The sequence below is a fragment of the Coregonus lavaretus genome, assembly GCF_964263955.1.
Source record: "Coregonus lavaretus genome assembly, chromosome: 1".
NCBI lineage: Eukaryota > Metazoa > Chordata > Actinopteri > Salmoniformes > Salmonidae > Coregonus > Coregonus lavaretus.
Window position 1 is genome coordinate 49,324,932 of NC_139988.1, and position 18,333 is coordinate 49,343,264.

The 18,333-nt window shown below is 41.4% G+C and overlaps 1 protein-coding gene across 4 annotated transcripts; it reads left to right on the top strand.

Moving 5' to 3' along the window:
- Nucleotides 1-305: 305 nt before the first annotated feature.
- LOC311129764 (polycomb group RING finger protein 6-like) lies at nucleotides 306-18,115 on the top strand. Of its 4 annotated transcripts, none has more exons than XM_084162195.1 (10): nucleotides 306-700; nucleotides 884-983; nucleotides 1,089-1,185; nucleotides 1,751-1,806; nucleotides 1,877-1,975; nucleotides 2,168-2,288; nucleotides 2,741-2,768; nucleotides 2,952-3,050; nucleotides 12,860-12,946; nucleotides 14,677-18,115. In XM_084162195.1, the coding sequence occupies exons 1-10, from the start codon at nucleotides 551-553 to the stop codon at nucleotides 14,725-14,727; spliced, it is 888 nt and encodes a 295-aa protein (XP_084018321.1). In that variant the 5' UTR covers nucleotides 306-550; the 3' UTR covers nucleotides 14,728-18,115. The 4 variants fall into 4 exon arrangements, with proteins under 4 accessions (XP_084018321.1, XP_084018320.1, XP_084018323.1 ...); XM_084162194.1 differs by having other exon boundaries at nucleotides 307-700; nucleotides 2,159-2,288; XM_084162197.1 differs by having other exon boundaries at nucleotides 309-700; nucleotides 1,916-1,975.
- Nucleotides 18,116-18,333: the final 218 nt, after the last annotated feature.

Here is an 18,333-nt window from a genome sequence, read left to right on the forward strand (position 1 = left end):
GAGATATACTGTCCTGTGTGTTTTCAGTCCAACCCTAATTTAACACACCTGTTTCTACTTATTAGCTGCTCAACAAGACCTTAACTAGCTGAATCAGATATGCTAAATTAGGGTTGGACTGAACCTACAGGACAGTAGATCTCCAGGAAAAGGGTTGGGCAGCCCTGATTTAGACCTTCACGGTCTCTGGTCCACCCTCCAGTCCAGTTGGTGGCGGTAATGCACCTTAAAGTTGGTTGCCAACCGCCATATATAATCCACATAAGAAGAAGAAGGAGGTTACAGTTGGTTTTGTTTGTTTATTTGCGGTTAACGATAAGGTTTAAGCAATAGTTAATGGTTAAATCATTGAAGCAAGAGTTAATAGTTAAATCACGTAAGGGGTTTATTGGTAGTCCGTTAAGGGAAAGGTTGAACTGTTATCGTAGTGTGTTTTGTTTTTTGTATTCCTTGAGCTAGCCAGCACGCTTGCTAATGCCAGGGTCAGGTGATTATCAAATTATTAATTGAATAATTTATTGGCACGGAAATCAACACAATTTGCAGTACCATGGAGGACAGCACCACGGAACTCGAAAGACCCGGTTGCTTGAGTGTCGGTCAGCAGTCAGAAAAGGCGACACCAACCGATGGTAGCCGCCAGAACAGTGTCGACAACGATGGGACATCCAATAATGTTGACTCGGATTCAGAGGATGAGGTACAGTGTTGCAGACTTGGACAATATCTAGTGTTTCTTATTTTGCTAGAGTGACGAGAATCATAATGTACTGTTATGAATATGATAGCTGCTACAATGGTTTGTACTCTACTGTAAATGTGATACACTCCAGTTCTGTAATGTGGAATGCCATTGTGACTGTGTTTTTTCTTCTTTTCACAGCCTGAACAACCTCTTAATCAATTTTACCCTTATATCCGCTGTGCTCTCTGTTGCGGATTCCTCATTGATTCCACCACCATAACAGAGTGTCTGCACACTTGTGAGTTACAATGATTGAGATAAATATTCCTGAAATATGACTGCTATCACTTCAGTCTCATTACATCAGTCATACTTGCTTTGTAATCTGTTCTCTTTTCCTCAGTTTGTAAAAGCTGCATAGTGAAACACTTCTTCTACAGCAACAGGTGTCCCAATTGCAGCATTGTGGTCCACCAGACACAGCCACTGTACAATATAAGGTAAGCATGCCTGCCTGAAATCTACGAGCACACAGGCTCTTGTCTTGTTTTACATTTGAAGACATCGGTTCATGCAGTTTTATGAGAGTTGGTCAAAAACAGAGATTTCAGACTTCATCAAAGGTTGTTTTTCTACTTGCCATCATTAGTGTTATTTAAAGAGGACATCCCATGAGTCTGTTTCTATGGTTACAGTCTCCCTGCTGGGGAGTTACCTGGAACACAAAGTCCTGGTGTGACGCACAGATACTGATGCCTCTCTGTAGACACTACTGTTATTAATGTCCAAGCACACTTGTCTATTGCACAACTCTGCTTTCTGCACAGTCCAAAGGGACACAAATGTAAATATTACTATTGTGCAAACTCATTTGAATGAAAACATTGCCACGATTAACAGAAATGTTCACTGAAACGACGTGTGCAGAAGTCAGCTTTGCAGTAGTTTACTATACCTCTCCCATTGGCCCATTATCAATTAATACAATGAGCTATAGGCTAATAGTCACTTATACACTGGTATGTAGATACTTACTGTATAGTGGGTGTTTTTGCATCTCCACAGACCTGACAGACAGTTGCAAGATATTGTTTACAAGATGCTGCCACATCTGGAAGAAAGTAAGTATCTACAAGCCTTCCATTTCTCAGATTTTCCCCAACTGCCTCTTGTTAATCTTTAGTTTTGCAGTTAAAATTAGTATTGTCTTTACTCTTTATGTCGTTGCAGTGGAGAGAGCAAGGATGATTGATTTTTACAAACAGAGAGGACTGGAGGTGCCTAAACCAGGTATATAAGATGAATGTTGTTGCTGTTAATTGTGTTTTTGGTAGAGATTTGATGCAGCTTTGTTTATATGAAATGGTTTGGGTATTTGAAGACTACCCTCTGATTTTAGCCATGTCTGAGTCTCTGTCTGTCTCAGTGCTGTGTGTGGAACATTCCCCTAATGCTACTGTAACGCTTTCTTAGTGACCTCAGTGATGGCGTCCCCTGCGGTCCCTGTGCTGAAGAACCAGAAGCAGAGGAGGGAGTTGCTGCCCCAGTCTGTCTTCACCATCCCTCCTGAACTGGATGTGTCTCTGCAGCTGGAGTTTGTGGGGTGAGTCTCTCCCTAGCATCTTCTATTTGAGGGATTGAGGGGTATTCCCTGAGAGATTTTGAAATTGGATTGTTTATGTTTGTCTCTGGTCATTCTTGTCTCCACCAGTAGATGGTGCTGGAGTGCTTCCTTTGTGTGCATATGGACTAGGGCAGCGTTTCCCTAACTCAGTCCTGGGGACCGCAAGGGATACACGTTTTTGTTTTTGCCCTAGCACTACACAGCTGATTTTAAAATAATCAAAGCTTGATGATTAGTTGATTATTTTAATCAGCTGTGAAGTGCTATGGCTTAAACTAAAGCGTGCATCCCTTGGGGTCCCCAGGACTGAGATTGGCAAACCCTGGACTAGGGAGAACATTTGAAGTTACAAGACTGATGGTTAACTTTACAAAATTGGTGGCAGGGATTAAGAAAATTCTATGTAAAGTTGTGTTTTGTTTTGTTTCCAGAGCGGAAGAAGGCATAGACAGCTATAAGGTAATTTACTGCTGACAAGCTATTTTCTCATGTTTTAACAACGGTTGTATGAGACTGTTAAAATAAATAACAGCATAACGCTGCTATCCAGCCACTATATAGTAATGGTCATACATAAAGAAATGTTGATATTGAGTTATATTGGTAAAATGAATAAGCTCTAACACTGGTGTCCCTGGCCAGCCTTTGGAGAGGCGGTATGTGCGAGTATCGGGGGATGCCACTGTCCGCCATGTGGCGCTCTTCATCAGGAGGAAGATGGAGCTGAGTCCCACTTGCCAGGTCTGTGGGAGGAGTTACCCATTTACTTTACCAGGATGTCTGATGGGGTTATGAACTATTTCTCAGAGGGAGACCTGACAAGGGAAAAGCATAAATATTTACACATATCTGATCGTTATGTGAGAGAGCTCTCTGCTTCAAGAAAGCGGTATGTTGAACCCATCTCAATTTCATCCCCTGTAATATACTTTAGAGGCCTGTATTGTTGCATTTCCAGGGCACTCTAGGACATCAGGGCTAAGTAACCAGGTGAGAGGGTTAGATACAGAGCCAAATGCTCACACAAGGACAGAGGGAAGTGTGTTTGTGTGTCTTATATAAAACTGCAGAGCCTAACAGCACAGCCAGGGAACAGAGCTACCTGTACGTAGCGTGTTTAGCAGTAACAGGGATTAGAGGTTTAGGTTGATTTCTTGGCACTCAGCGCACCTATTACCCACTCCGGTATCTCGCTTTATTAGCTGGGTGCTCTGCCATATACAGTGCATTCGGAAAGTATTCAGGCCACTTGACTTTTTCCACATTTTGTTGCGTTACAGCCTTATTCTAAAATGGATACCATTGTTTTTTCCCCCTCATCAATCTAAAAATACACCATAATGACAAAGCAAAAATAGGTTTTTAGAATATATATTTTTTTAAATAACTGAAATATCACATTTACATAAGTATTCAGACCCTTTACTCAGTACTTTGTTGAAGCACCTTTGGCGCGATTACAGCCTTGAGTCTTCTTAGGTATGATGCTACAAGCTTGGCACACCTGTATTTGGGGAGTTTCTCCCATTCTTCTCTGCAGATCCTCTAACTGTCAGGTTGGATGGGGAGCGTCGCTGCACGGCTATTTTCAGGTCTCTCCAGAGATGTTAGATCGGGTTCAAGTCCTCTGGCTGGGCCACTCAAGGACATTCAAAAACTTGTCCCAAAGCCACTTCTGCGTTGTCATGGCTGTGTGCTTAGGGTCATTGTCCTGTTGGAAGGTGAACTTTCGCCCCAGTCTGAGGTCCTGAGCGCTCTGGAGCAGGTTTTCATCAAGGATCTCTCTGTACTTTGCTCCGTTCATCGTTCCCTCGATCCTGACTAGTCTCCCAGTCCCTGCTGCTGAAAACATCCCCACAGCATGATGCTGCCACCACCATGCTTCACTGTCGGGATGGTGCCACGTTTCCTCCAGACGTGACGCTTGGCATTCAGGCCAAAGAGCTCAATCTTGACCTCATCAGACCAGAGAATCTTGTTTCTCATGGTTTGAGTCCTTTACATGCCTTTTGGCAAACTCCAAGCAGGCTGTCATGTGCCTTTTACTGAGGAGTGGCTTCCGTCTGGCCACTCTACCATAAAGGCCTGATTGGTGGAGTGCTGCAGAGATGGTTGTCCTTGTGGAAGGTTCTCCCATCTCCACAGAGGAACTCGGGAGCTCTGTCAGAATGACCATCGGGTTCTTGGTCACCTCCCTGACCAAGGCCCTTTTCCCCCGATTGCTCAGTTTGGCCGGGTGGCCAGCTCTAGGAAGAGTCTTGGTGGTTCCAAACTTCTTCCATTTAAGAATGATGGAGGCCACTGTGTTCTTGGGGATCTTCAATGCTGCAGAAAAGTTTTGGTACCCTTCCCCAGATCTGTACCTTGACACAAACCTGTCTCAGAGCTCTACGGACAATTCCTTCGACCTCATGGCTTGGTTTTTGCTCTGACATGCACTGTCAACTGTGAGACCTTTAATATAGACAGGTGTGTGCCTCTCCAAATCATGTCCAATCAATTGAATTTACCACGGGTGGACTCTTCAAGTTGTAGAAACATCAAGGATGATCAAAGGAAACAGGATGCATCTGAGCTAAATTTTGAGTCTCATAGCAAAGGGTCTGAATACTTATGTAAATAAGGTATTTCTGTTTAAATTTGTTCTCAATTTAAACATTTCAAAAAACCTGTTTTCGCTTTGTCATTATGGGGTATTGTGTGTAGATTGAGGATTTGTTATTTATGTAATCCCTTTTAGAACAAGGCTGTAACGTAACAAAATGTGGGAAAAGGGAAGGGGTGTGAATACTTTCCGAATGCACTGTACACAGAGTATAACAAACATTAGGAACACCTTCCTAATATTGAGTTACACCCCACCTCCCCTTTTGCCCTCAGAACAGCCTCAATTCGTCGGGGCATGGACTCTACAAGGTGTCAAACGTTCCACAGGGATGCTGGCCCATGTTGACTCCAATGCCAGCCAATTCCCACAGTTGTGCCAAGTTGGCTGGATGTCCTTTGGGTGGTTGACCATTCTTGAAACACACAGCAAACTGTTGAGCGTGAAAAACCCAGCAACGTTGTAGTTCTTCACACAAACCGGTGCGCCTGGCACCTATTACCATACCACGTTTAAAGGCACTTAACTTTTGTCTTGCCCATTCACCCTCTGAATGGCACACGTACAAAATCCATGTCTCAAGGCTTAGAAATCCTTCTTTAACCTGTCTCCTCCCCTTCATCTACACTGATTTTTAAGTGGATTTAACAAGTGACATCAATAAGGGATCATAGCTTTCACATGGATTCACCTGGTGAGTCTGTCATGGAAAGAGCAGGTGTTTTTAATGTCTTGTATACTCAGTGTATATGACAAGGACTTCAAATGAAATCCTAAGTTCAAGAACATTGGGGAACGGCGGAAATCCAATATGTATTTTTTTAAGTCAAGAAGACGTCACCTCATTTCACCTTTTTTTATTTTCGGCTGGGCAGGCTCATGCGTTTAGGCAGTTATGATCAGAGCATCAAGAGATGTTCCAAAGCCAATGTTTTTTTTTTAATGCAAGTACCTAAGTGATAATTACAATTGCCCACACCTGTGTCAGGGCTGTGCAAACTGGTATTCAAAACATTAGTCAACCAACAATTCTTACAATATATACAGTGCCTTCAAAAAGTATTCATACCCCTTGACTTTAATCAAAATGGATTAAAAATATATATTTCACCCATCTTCACACACTAACCCATAATGACAGTGAAAACATGTTTTTAGAAATCTTTGAAAATGTATTTAAAATGAAATACAGAAATATCTCATTTACATAAGTATTCACACCCCTGAGTGAATACTTTGTAGAAACAACACCTTTGGCGGCGATTTACAGCTTTTGAGTCGTCTTGGTTATGTCTGTATCAGCTTTGCACATCTGGATTTGGGGATTTTCTCCAATTCTTCCTTGCAGGTTTTCTCAAGCTCTGTTAATTTAGATGGGGAGCGGCGGTGAACAGCAATTTAAGTCTTTCCACAGATTTTCAATGGTATTCAAGTCTGGGCTTTGGCTGAGCCACTCAAGGACTTTCACATTCTTGTTCTGAAGCCATTCCTGTGTTTGTTTGGCTGTATGCTTGGGGTCATTGTCCTGTTGGAACGTAAATCTTCGCCCCCAGTCTGTCGTTTGCACTCTGAAGCAGGTTCTCAAGGATTTGCCTGTATTTGGCCCCATTCTTTGTTTCCTCTATCCTTACCAGTCTCCCAGTCCCTGCCGCTGAAAAGCATCGCCATAGCATGATGCTGCCACCACCATGCTTCACGATAGGGATGGCGTTAGATGGGTGAAGAGCTGTACCTGTTTTTTCCAGACATAGCGCTTTGCGTTCAGGCCAAAGAGTTACATTTTTGCCTCATCAGACCACAGAATCTTTTGCCTTATGATTTGTCTTTCTCGTGCTTTTTGTAAATTCCAGGTGTTCTGTCATGTGCCTTTTTCTCAGGAGTGGCTTCCGTCTGGCCACTCTCCCATAAAGCCCAGATTGGTGAAGTGCTGTAGAGACTGTTGTCCTTCTGGCAGGTTCTCCCATCTCAGCAAATAAATTCTGTAGTTCTGTCAGGGTGGTCATTGGGTTCTTGGTCACCTCCCTGACCAAGGTCCATAATGCCCGGTTGCTCAGTTTGGTCGGACGAGTCTGGGTAGTTCCATATTTGTTCAATTTCCCAATGAGGGAGACAACTGTGCTCTTGGAAACTTTCAACAATCTCTAGAAATTGTTTTATACCCTTCCTCAGATATATGCCTCCTCACAATTCTATCGCTGAGATCTACGGACAGTTCCTTGGACTTCATGGTATAGTTTCTGCTCTTACATGCACTGTCAACTGTGGGACCTTAGACAGGTGTGTTTCTTTCTAAATGATGTCCAAACAATTGAATTGGCCACAGATGGACTCCAATCAAGTTTTAGTGACATGTCAAGGATGAGCAAAGGAAATTGGATGCACCTGAGTTCAATTTGGAGTGTCATAGCAAAGGGGTGTGAATACTTATGTAAATTATATTTCTGTATTTCATTTTCAATAAATGTGCCAAAATTTCAAACCATGTTTTCACTTTGCCATTATGGGGTATTGTATGTAGAAAAAAAGTATCTATTTAATCCATTTCAGAATAAGGCTGTATGTAACAAAATGTGGAAAAAGTCAAGGGGTCTGAATACTTTCTGAAGGAACTGTATACAAATACACAGATCAGCAGAATAAACTTAACAAATTAGCATTTAGGTGGAAGTAGTACATTTGAGATATTCTGGTGTAATAGTCACTTCCTAGTGCACAATAAAAACATACAAAAATAGATGCTTTGGTGTATGAAAAATAAACATCTGGACAGAAAGATAGCTTGATTGAATGTAGGACAAATATACACTACTGGTCAAAAGTTTTAGAACACCTACTCATTCAAGTGTTTTCTTTATTTTTACTATTTTCTACATTGTAGAATAATAGTGAAGACACTACGAAATAACACATATGGAATCATGTAGTAACCAAAAAAGTGTTAAACAAAATATATTTTATATTTGAGATTCTTCAAATAGCCACCCTTTGCATTGATGGCAGCTTTGCGCACTCTTGGCATTCTCTCAACCAGCTTCACCTGGAACGCTTTTCCAACAGTCTTGAATGAGTTCCCACATATGCTGAGCATTTGTTGGCTGCTGTTCCTTCACTCTGCGGTCCGACTCATCCCAAACCATCTCAATTGGGTTGAGGTCGGGGGATTGTGGAAGCCAGGTCATCTGATGCAGCAATCCATCGCTCTCCTTCTTGGTAAAATAGCCCTTATACAGCCTTGAGATGTGTTGGGTCATTGTCCTGTTGAAAAACAAATGATAGTCCCACTAAGCCCAAACCAGATGGGATGGCTTATCACTGCAGAATGCTGTGGTAGCCATGCTGGTTAAGTGTGCCTTGAATTCTAAATAAATCACAGACAGTGTCACCAGCAAGCACCCCCCACACCATAACACCACCACCTCCATGCTTTACGGTGGGAAATACACATGCAGAGATCATCCGTTCACCCACACCGCGTCTCACAAAACCACAGCAGTTGGAACCAAAAATCTCAAATTTGGACTCCAGACCAAAGGACACATTTCCACTGGTCTAATGTCCATTGCTCTTGTCTCTGGGCCAAGCAAGTTTCTTCTTATTGGTGTCCTTTAATAGTGGTTTCTTTGCAGCAATTCGACCATGAAGGCCTGATTCACACAGTCTCCTCTGAACAGTTGATGTTGAGATGTGTCTGTTACTTGAACTCTGAAGCATTTATTTGGGCTGCAATTTCTGAGGCTGGTAACTCTAATGAACTTATCCTCTGCAGCAGAGGTAACTCTGGGTCTTCCATTCTAGTGGCGGTCCTCATGAGAGCCAGTTTCATCATAGCGCTTGATGGTTTTTGCGACTGCACTTGAAGAAACTTTTTAAAGGGTAGGATGCATGAGTTTTTACTCACCAATGTAACAACACAGTGTGGTCAGACTTAGTAACTTAGTTGTTGTCACGATCTGGTTACCAATAAGTACAAACAGTTTTTTGTTTTTGAGTTATTGCATATTTACTTACTTATTTCCGGATATCTCCTAAAGTCTAAACTACCCACAATGCACTATTTATTAAAGTTGTATGGAGGATCTACTCTGTGCTGCAGAGTTCGTATGCTAGCTCGGTAGCTAGCTCAAACTGGCTAATGTTAGCCACTAGCCATGCTAGCATGTAATTACATTCCAGACCAAGTGTTAGCGGTGGTGAGTTACAATCCACTAATCATGAGGAAGTGTGATGTAAACAAGAAGCAGATGGGGCACGTGCGGCCATGCAGCATACTCTTTACGGACTTTGGCTGTGTTATCTAGTGGGAACCCATTATAACAGCAGGGTCTGGTGCCTTCTTGCTGTGGGTTCAAAACGAAAGCGAGAATCATACCTGCTTGCTCTAATTGTGTAGTACCTCGTCTGTTCTCCTTTTGTTGCGTCAACTTTTCGGCATGTTGTCTGTGAAGTAGGCTACGGGGTTTTTGTAACTTTTTCCACATTGGCATAGTGCTAGCGCAGTAGCTGACTGACATCTGGAATCTGTCTATTTAGGATTTCCCTGACTCTCCCTCTGCCCGGCGACGTGCCTGCCTCCCCCTCACTTTGGTAGCGAACTCAGCCTACACTCTTTTATAAGTTTTACCATCGGATTGGCCCCATCCATCAATCTGTAAATCTGCTCTCTCGTTGCTTTTAATCTGAGGTTATGTTTTGGTTGTGTTGTGGTCTAGCTGGTCTCCAGTAGTTGGGCTCTAGTTTGCCGACCATAACCACGGTAGTTGGCTAGGCTAAGAGCTAGTTGTTTAAATAGCTAACGTTAGCTGGCTGGCTAGCTTGCTGGCTAATATAACTGCATATAGTTAACATTGTTTTGATAACAGGTTAGATGGCGTTATGTATTTCCAAAACGTTGGTTTACTTTAATGTAGCTGTGAGCTAGGTGTTGATAGCAACTGGCTGGCTCATGCACTGCTATCGTAATGTTACCAGGCTAGTAGGGCTAACGTTAGCAGGCTAGGTGGCTAGCAACCTTGCAAGTTGATTTGTAACAATAAATTAATTTAGTATTTGCTTGTAAGTTGGCTGAAAATGTAATTGAAACCAGTAGTCATCAGTACAAATGATTTGGTTTAATTTGAAGTTATACATTAGAAGTTATTTCTGTCGGTGTTTACATTCTAGAGAATAGGCTTGCTTGCCATGTCCTCCATATTACATAACACCCTGGATTTTTTTTTCTCCAACATGACTTACTTCGTCATTCTTTGGAATTCTGATCGGTTTTATGTAATAACTCGAAAAAAAGAAAAGTGAGATGTGACTTTGTATTGGGTCTTTTGATGCGTATACTAATGCAAATCCATATGTAACATGTGGTTACGTTTATGCTACCTACCCTTTTTAATAGGTTAATGTTGCATAGGCTTACATTTTTTAAGTCATGTTTTTTTGGAGCGGTAGATCTCGTCCTGCATTTTTACTCCAAAAGTTGTTATCTAGTTGGCTAGGCTAAGAGCTAGTTGTTTAAATAGCTAACGTTAGCTGGCTGGCTAGCTTGCTGGCTAATATAACTGCATATAGTTAACATTGTTTTGATAACAGGTTAGATGGCGTTATGTATTTCCAAAACGTTGGTTTACTTTAATGTAGCTGTGAGCTAGGTGTTGATAGCAACTGGCTGGCTCATGCACTGCTATCGTAATGTTACCAGGCTAGTAGGGCTAACGTTAGCAGGCTAGGTGGCTAGCAACCTTGCAAGTTGATTTGTAACAATAAATTAATTTAGTATTTGCTTGTAAGTTGGCTGAAAATGTAATTGAAACCAGTAGTCATCAGTACAAATGATTTGGTTTAATTTGAAGTTATACATTAGAAGTTATTTCTGTCGGTGTTTACATTCTAGAGAATAGGCTTGCTTGCCATGTCCTCCATATTACATAACACCCTGGATTTTTTTTTCTCCAACATGACTTACTTCGTCATTCTTTGGAATTCTGATCGGTTTTATGTAATAACTCGAAAAAAAGAAAAGTGAGATGTGACTTTGTATTGGGTCTTTTGATGCGTATACTAATGCAAATCCATATGTAACATGTGGTTACGTTTATGCTACCTACCCTTTTTAATAGGTTAATGTTGCATAGGCTTACATTTTTTAAGTCATGTTTTTTTGGAGCGGTAGATCTCGTCCTGCATTTTTACTCCAAAAGTGATCTTGGCTCAGAAAAGTTTGGAGACCACTGGTCTACAAGAATGGTCTGAATGGGAAATGATAATTTAGACCTCTAGAATGCATGGTGTTTATTCTATCAATCCAAAACATCTCTCGTTGTGAGAGCATTTTAGGGAGGTTGCCACCTCTGATTGGTGGAAGTTCTTGAATATTTTGATCCAGGAAGTTGATACTTTTGGGGTCACTTTTAACAGTGAACTGAAGGAAAGTCGTTGTGGTGTTCAGATAACGGAGTCATCAATATTTTGTTTAGATGAACCCCAAAATAAAATTGTGTCCTCAATGTAGCGCTTCCTAAACTTAATATGGGGAAGAAAAGGCTTATTGTCTTTATTTTGACCATCTCAACTGCCTCCCAATCTCCAACGACAAGGTTTGCATAATCTGGGGTACTGCTGTGCCCATTGCTGTGCCTTTGGTTTGTAGGTAGAATTTGTCATAGCTGAAATTGTTATTTGCAAGTACCAATTTCAAGAGCTCCAACAAAGTAATTAGGGGGATTCACCGAGTCGTCACGTGATTTTAGGAATTTGTACAGACTGGCCACATCTAGCGTAACGAGTAGTACATCTGAATCCCTTTGACAGTTGTTTAAGCAGTTGAGTAGATGTTTTGCATCTTTAAAAGGTTGGCAACTTAAAAATGATATATTTCAGGAAATAAATATATGAATTTCGAAAGGGGCTCTGTGACTGATCCTATGCCACTGATAATAGGTCTGGGTGGAGGCTGAGTAGGTTTCTTATGCACTTTCGGAAGGGAATAGATAACTGGGATGACTGGATAGGTGACTTTTTTTAGGAACCCGTGATCCAGTTTTGGTCAGACGCATGTTGTAACAAGCTATCAATAGGGTCACTTTGCAACGGTCGATAGGAACATGACAGGTTCAGGTGTTTTTCAGATAGCTCATGTCCATAACTATTGCCCCACCTTTGTCCGCGGGTTTTATGACAATGTCCTTATTCTCATGGAGTTATTTTAGTACTCATCTTTTGGCTGGAGGAAGATTGTGATATTGGGGTCCCTTGTCATTTTTGAGTATAGTTTCCAATTCCTTTTCAACCAGTCTGGCAAATGTGGTGACAGCTGGGCTTGTATGGGTAGGGGGGGACAAATTATGAGGATTTAGAGAAAGGGCGAGGGCAGGGAGGGACCGCTGGGTTAGGGTCTCTCGTTCTTTGTAGGGTCTTTCGAAATGAAGCTTGTACTGGATCTGTTCGGTATGAAAATCTGTATACCGCCCAACCGTAATTTGTGTATATATATTGTAACAATTGTTGGTTGACTAATGTTTTGAATACCACTATGCACTGCCCTCTTACAGGTGTGGGCAATTGTAATTATCACCTAGGCACTTGCATAAAAAACTATGGCTTTGGCGTATCTCTTGATGCTCTGAACAAGGCATAACTGCCGAAATGCATTGGCCTGCCCAGCCGAAAATAAAAGGTGAAATGAGGTGACGTCTTAAAAATAAAAAATTGGTGTGCCACCGTTTCCCAATGTTCTTGAACTTGGGATTTCATTTCTAATCAGGAATACTATTTCTGTGTCTAATTGAAATTTATCAGTAGCCTTTATTTCGGTTTTCATTTGCACATCCCAAACTGCACCTACCAGTTTTCGCTCTCAGATATTCCCTACCTCAGGTGAATGTTGTCATTCAGTGTGTCACTCTCATATGATGTCATGCAGTCTGTCGCAGTGGTATGATGTCACGTTGTGGTGCAGGTGGATGTTGTGTGTGGAGACCACCTCCTGGACCGTTACCAGTCGCTGCGAGAGGTTCAGAGCTCCATGGGAGATGACGCTCTACAGGTGGGTCCACTCTAAGGCCCTATGTACAGTGGGGGAAAAAAGTATTTAGTCAGCCACCAATTGTGCAAATTCTCCCACTTAAAAAGATGAGAGGCCTGTAATTTTCATCATAGGTACACGTCAACTATGACAGACAAATTGAGAAAAAAGATTCCAGAAAATCACATTGTAGGATTTTTAATGAATTTATTTGCAAATTATGGTGGAAAATAAGTATTTGGTCACCTACAAACAAGCAAGATTTCTGGCTCTCACAGACCTGTAACTTCTTCTTTAAGAGGCTCCTCTGTCCTCCACTCGTTACCTGTATTAATGGCACCTGTTTGAACTTGTTATCAGTATAAAAGACACCTGTCCACAACCTCAAACAGTCACACTCCAAACTCCACTATGGCCAAGACCAAAGAGCTGTCAAAGGACACCAGAAACAAAATTGTAGACCTGCACCAGGCTGGGAAGACTGAATCTGCAATAGGTAAGCAGCTTGGTTTGAAGAAATCAACTGTGGGAGCAATTATTAGGAAATGGAAGACATACAAGACCACTGATAATCTCCCTCGATCTGGGGCTCCACGCAAGATCTCACCCCGTGGGGTCAAAATGATCACAAGAACGGTGAGCAAAACTCCCAGAACCACACGGGGTGACCTAGTGAATGACCTGCAGAGAGCTGGGACCAAAGTAACAAAGCCTACCAGCAGTAACGCACTACGCCGCCAGGGACTCAAATCCTGCAGTGCCAGACGTGTCCCCCTGCTTAAGCCAGTACATGTCCAGGCCTGTCTGAAGTTTGCTAGAGTGCATTTGGATGATCCAGAAGAGGATTGGGAGAATGTCATATGGTCAGATGAAACCAAAATAGAACTTTTTGGTTAAAAACTCAACTCGTCGTGTTTGGAGGACAAAGAATGCTGAGTTGCATCCAAAGAACACCATACCTACTGTGAAGCATGGGGGTGGAAACATCATGCTTTGGAGCTGTTTTTCTGCAAAGGGACCAGGACGACTGATCCGTGTAAAGGAAAGAATGAATGGGGCCATGTATCGTGAGATTTTGAGTGAAAACCTCCTTCCATCAGCAAGGGCATTGAAGATGAAACGTGGCTGGGTCTTTCAGCATGACAATGATCCCAAACACACCGCCCGGGCAACGAAGGAGTGGCTTCGTAAGAAGCATTTCAAGGTCCTGGAGTGGCCTAGCCAGTCTCCAGATCTCAACCCCATAGAACATTTTTGGAGGGAGTTGAAAGTCCGTGTTGCCCAGCGACAGCCCCAAAACATCACTGCTCTAGAGGAGATCTGCATGGAGGAATGGGCCAAAATACCAGCAACAGTGTGTGAAAACCTTGTGAAGACTTACAGAAAACGTTTGACCTGTGTCATTGCCAACAAAGGGTATATAACAAAGTATTGAGAAACGTTTGTTATTGACCAAATACTTGTTTTCCACCATAATTTTCAAATAAATTCATTAAAAATCCTACAATGTGATTTTTCTGGATTTTTTTTCTTCTCATTTTGTCTGTCATAGTTGACGTGTACCTATGATGAAAATTACAGGCCTCTCATCTTTTTAAGTGGGAGAACTTGCACAATTGGTGGCTGACTAAATATTTTTTCCCCCACTGTATTTGTAGTTACTCTCTGGTCTGGAAATAGCCCTGATATCGTTAGCCTCCATTTATGAGTTTTATGTGTGCTTATTTTCTTGTATGTGTTTTTATTCCCAGGATGGTCTTTTGATTCTCCACTTTGGACTGGTGCTGTCTGCTCACACGTGAGCAGGGGGAAGGAAGTGGGATGGATGTGATCCTGATATTAACGCTGACCTTCAGGGAACCACGGTCTTCATTCTGTTGCTAATGCCTAACAGAATCAAGTCTTCTACCCTCTGCCTACCTATACCTGACAGTTAACAGGGAATTGCTGAATCCAGGGTCCAGAAACCCGGTAAGGTTAGGATTAGGTTATAGTTTTATATCTCCGAAACTGTGATTTCAGAGGGCTGAAAGACTAAAAGGACCTGTCATGCTACTGATACCAAAAGCTCATGTTTTTGCTACGCTACACTTTATGAGTTGAAAGTACACCCTATGTTATTTTTATTTTGTGACCAACCTTTTTCAGTCCCCCTCCCATCCATCCATTCCCAGAGTCTCTATTTAGACAAAAGTATAAATACATATATCATTTGTTTGTATGTGTGGGGCTTTAGCTGAGATTGTTCTTTAGAGTCAAATATATGAATTAATCCAGGTCTCAATTGTTCCTTGACTAGCACCATTTCATTCTCGCTGTCGATAATTATAATGTTATAACGTTATAACATCTAATAATAACTGTGTCCACTGGTTAAATGGGAGAGAGTGCGGTGGTTGCCATCTTAGAGCCAACATTTTTTTTGCAGCAGCAGAGCTGCTTGCCAGCAGTAATCTTCTCTGATTGAGAGCAGTGGCGGTTGGTGCCGTTTTAAGATGAGGGAGAACTCTATATATATATATATTTTTTTTTATAAGCTTGGTCTTATTTCTATTACAGCATATTGGATGACTATTTACCCAGCTCAATGTAATATCGATAGGTTTAGGCTACTACATGATACTAAAATTTTCCCAAACCCATCATGAGGTTGCTACGACCTAGCCTATAAATGAAAGTGTACAAAGTACGCTAGGTGCACAGGTCGAGAGAAATCAAGGTGACATACATTGACACGTTCAATACTGCCTTGCACACTCTTGCCTGCATCTAGCTGATCTAGGGTGTAATCATTTGTCCAACAGTTGCAAACAAGTTTCTATTGGACAACTTCAGCTATGTTTATCCCTGTTTCGTTCCGTTTGCTTCCGTTTTAAGAAACGTTTTTCAACTGAATCGGCGGAATGAATACACACCTGATCACCCGTGAACACCACTTTCATAGCAGCCACATACATACAATACAGCATGATCCCTTTGATCGTTGTATAATTTATTCTCGCATCTACGCGCTCTCCTATCACCTTTTCCTTTCGTTTGTGGACTTCAGTGCACAACACATCAGCTGTCTGTGACCAGGCAAAAAAAACATTCCAAACCTTCATATATTAACCGCTACACATCGCCTACATTGTCACAATATTAGAACATCATAGTCAACATAGCTACTAGAACTAACGCGTTAGTAAACCTGCTACAATCTTGCAGTATAGTGTATAGTCAGCAAGAAGTTTAGCAGTTACACCAGCAGGCCCCAGTGGCAATACATTATAAAACCAAAAGCTTACCTTGTCTTGGAAGAATTCCAGTGTTAGATAGCCATAACCAGCTAGCATCCCTATGTTTGAGTCGAGTGTTTGAGTAGGCTAAACTAGCGAGCTGTATTTTCTAAGTTAGTGAAAGTGGAAAAAAATACTAAATATAGCTAGCTCTCGCTTCTCCTTCATTTTTGAAGAAATTAATTTGTTCAAAACTGTTCAACTATTGTCTTTCTCTTTGAGTCAACTGTTCACCACACTTTGGGTGTACAACGTCAGTTCATGCTGCAAGCGCTCTGAAAGGTTGGATGACGTCCTCCGGAAGTTGTCATATTTACTGTGTAAGTCTATGGAAGTGGGTGAGAACCATGAGCCTCCTAGGTTTTGTACTGAAGTCAATGTACCCAGAGGAGGACGGAAACTAACTGTCTTCCGGCTACACCGTGGCACTTCCCTACAGAGTGCTGTTAAGGCTACAGGAGACCTTCATTGCAAAACAGTGTGTTTTAATCAATTATTTGGTGACGTGAATATATTTAATATAGTATTATCTAAAAAGGATACATTTTAATGTTTCACTATTTTAAAGTTTTCTGAAATTCACTAAGGAGGAATTTAAACAGGTCTTCCCCTGCGTCCCCTGAGGAGCCTCCACTGAGAGATTCAAGGGGCTATCAGGGTTAAGTAACATAATAGATGCAAAGCATTGAATATTTTAATTTCTTACCTTTGCTCCAGAAGCATTTAACTGCAGGGTACTCCCACATCATAAGAAGGAATTTGCTGACCAGATTTAGGGGACACTGAACAGTTGGCAGTTGGGGACAATTTAATCGTAAAACAGTTCCTTGGTGTTAAATACAGTCTGTGAACAAACTTAAAGATGCATTATGCAGCAATCGCTCCGCCATTTCCTGGTTGCTAAAATTGTAATCATTCGCCTAATTTCAGGTTATGTGACAAAATAAGCAAGCAAGTGTAGTGTAGAGAATCGTGGTACCATCTAAACCACTGTGAAAAATATTGTTGAAGCTGGTGTACAAAACCAAAAGTAAAAGACTCAAAAGCGAAACTTAAGAACGGGAAGCATAGAAATAGTGCACATAAAACAGTTCTACTGCTTCTTAGACTTGCTTTCAAGGAGAATGACAGATTTATAACACATTTCTATGTGAATTTGGTCGGGTCGCCCAAAGAGTTACATATTGCAGCTTTAAAATGTATAAGTTGATGAAGACTAAAAGGACCCATAATGCTACTGATATCATGTTTTTGCTACAATGAGTTGAATCTGTATCTGTGTTCTGTACTGTTTACATGTTTACATCAAACATAATTTAAGAGCGATGAACATTTGTACAGACTGTCTGTAAACGCTTATTGTCACTTCATGTCATTGTCTTGAATATTGATGAACCGTTTGTTTTTCCTGACCAGATTTTAGAGACACAGAGCTGTTACTTGAAGATGATTTAAACAGGCCTTTTTGATACAACCAATACAACAAATTGGGATTTGATACAACAAACATTTCTTACATGCAGTTTCTCAATATTAACACAAATAAAATACTATGCAATATATTATATACCAATTTTGTGTTTGGTTGGGCTACATTTTGTATTAGCAGGTTTGATATGTTAATGATGTGAATTTGATTTCTGGTCACGTTTGTATATGCTAAGGAGGTTTAGGTTATGATTTGACCTGTTATGAGGCTCTGAAGCAGGATTGTGACTCCCCAGGGGTCAGGGTTGATCTGTCCAGTGCAGTGTCATCCTCTTAGTCACTGAGCTAGGACTGACCCTGAGCTCATGCCGTAGCCAGCGCCTTTCATAGCGGGACAGGGAGGTAATGGGAAGTCTTATCACTCTGCAGTAACTATACTGAACAAAACTATGTAACATTTTAATAAAAATGTGTTTGTCTTTAACAGGTTGTCAGCGTTGAAAGAATGATTTTCAAGTTGATCAAAAAGTAAGCCCATTAGCTGTGGAGAGTAAATATCCTCTCTCAGCTCAGGTCTTATCTAAATCATGGCCTGGATCTAAATCAAACCTTTTTTCATACTCAACTCGATGGGAAATCTGAGAGAGCAGTGAACAGACTTGTCAGTCATTTATTGATTTGTTCACAAGGTTCAATAAATCG

What these genes read in the sequence shown, in the direction of transcription:
- LOC311129764 (XM_084162194.1), top strand. Translation starts at nt 551, where the DNA reads ATGGAGGACAGCACCACGGAACTCGAAAGACCCGGTTGCTTGAGTGTC. An exon ending in CAGCCACTGTACAATATAAG is followed by an intron (nt 1,186 to 1,750) that starts GTAAGCATGCCT and finishes GCATCTCCACAG; the next exon opens with ACCTGACAGACAGTTGCAAG. An exon ending in AAGGCATAGACAGCTATAAG is followed by an intron (nt 2,769 to 2,951) that starts GTAATTTACTGC and finishes GTCCCTGGCCAG; the next exon opens with CCTTTGGAGAGGCGGTATGT.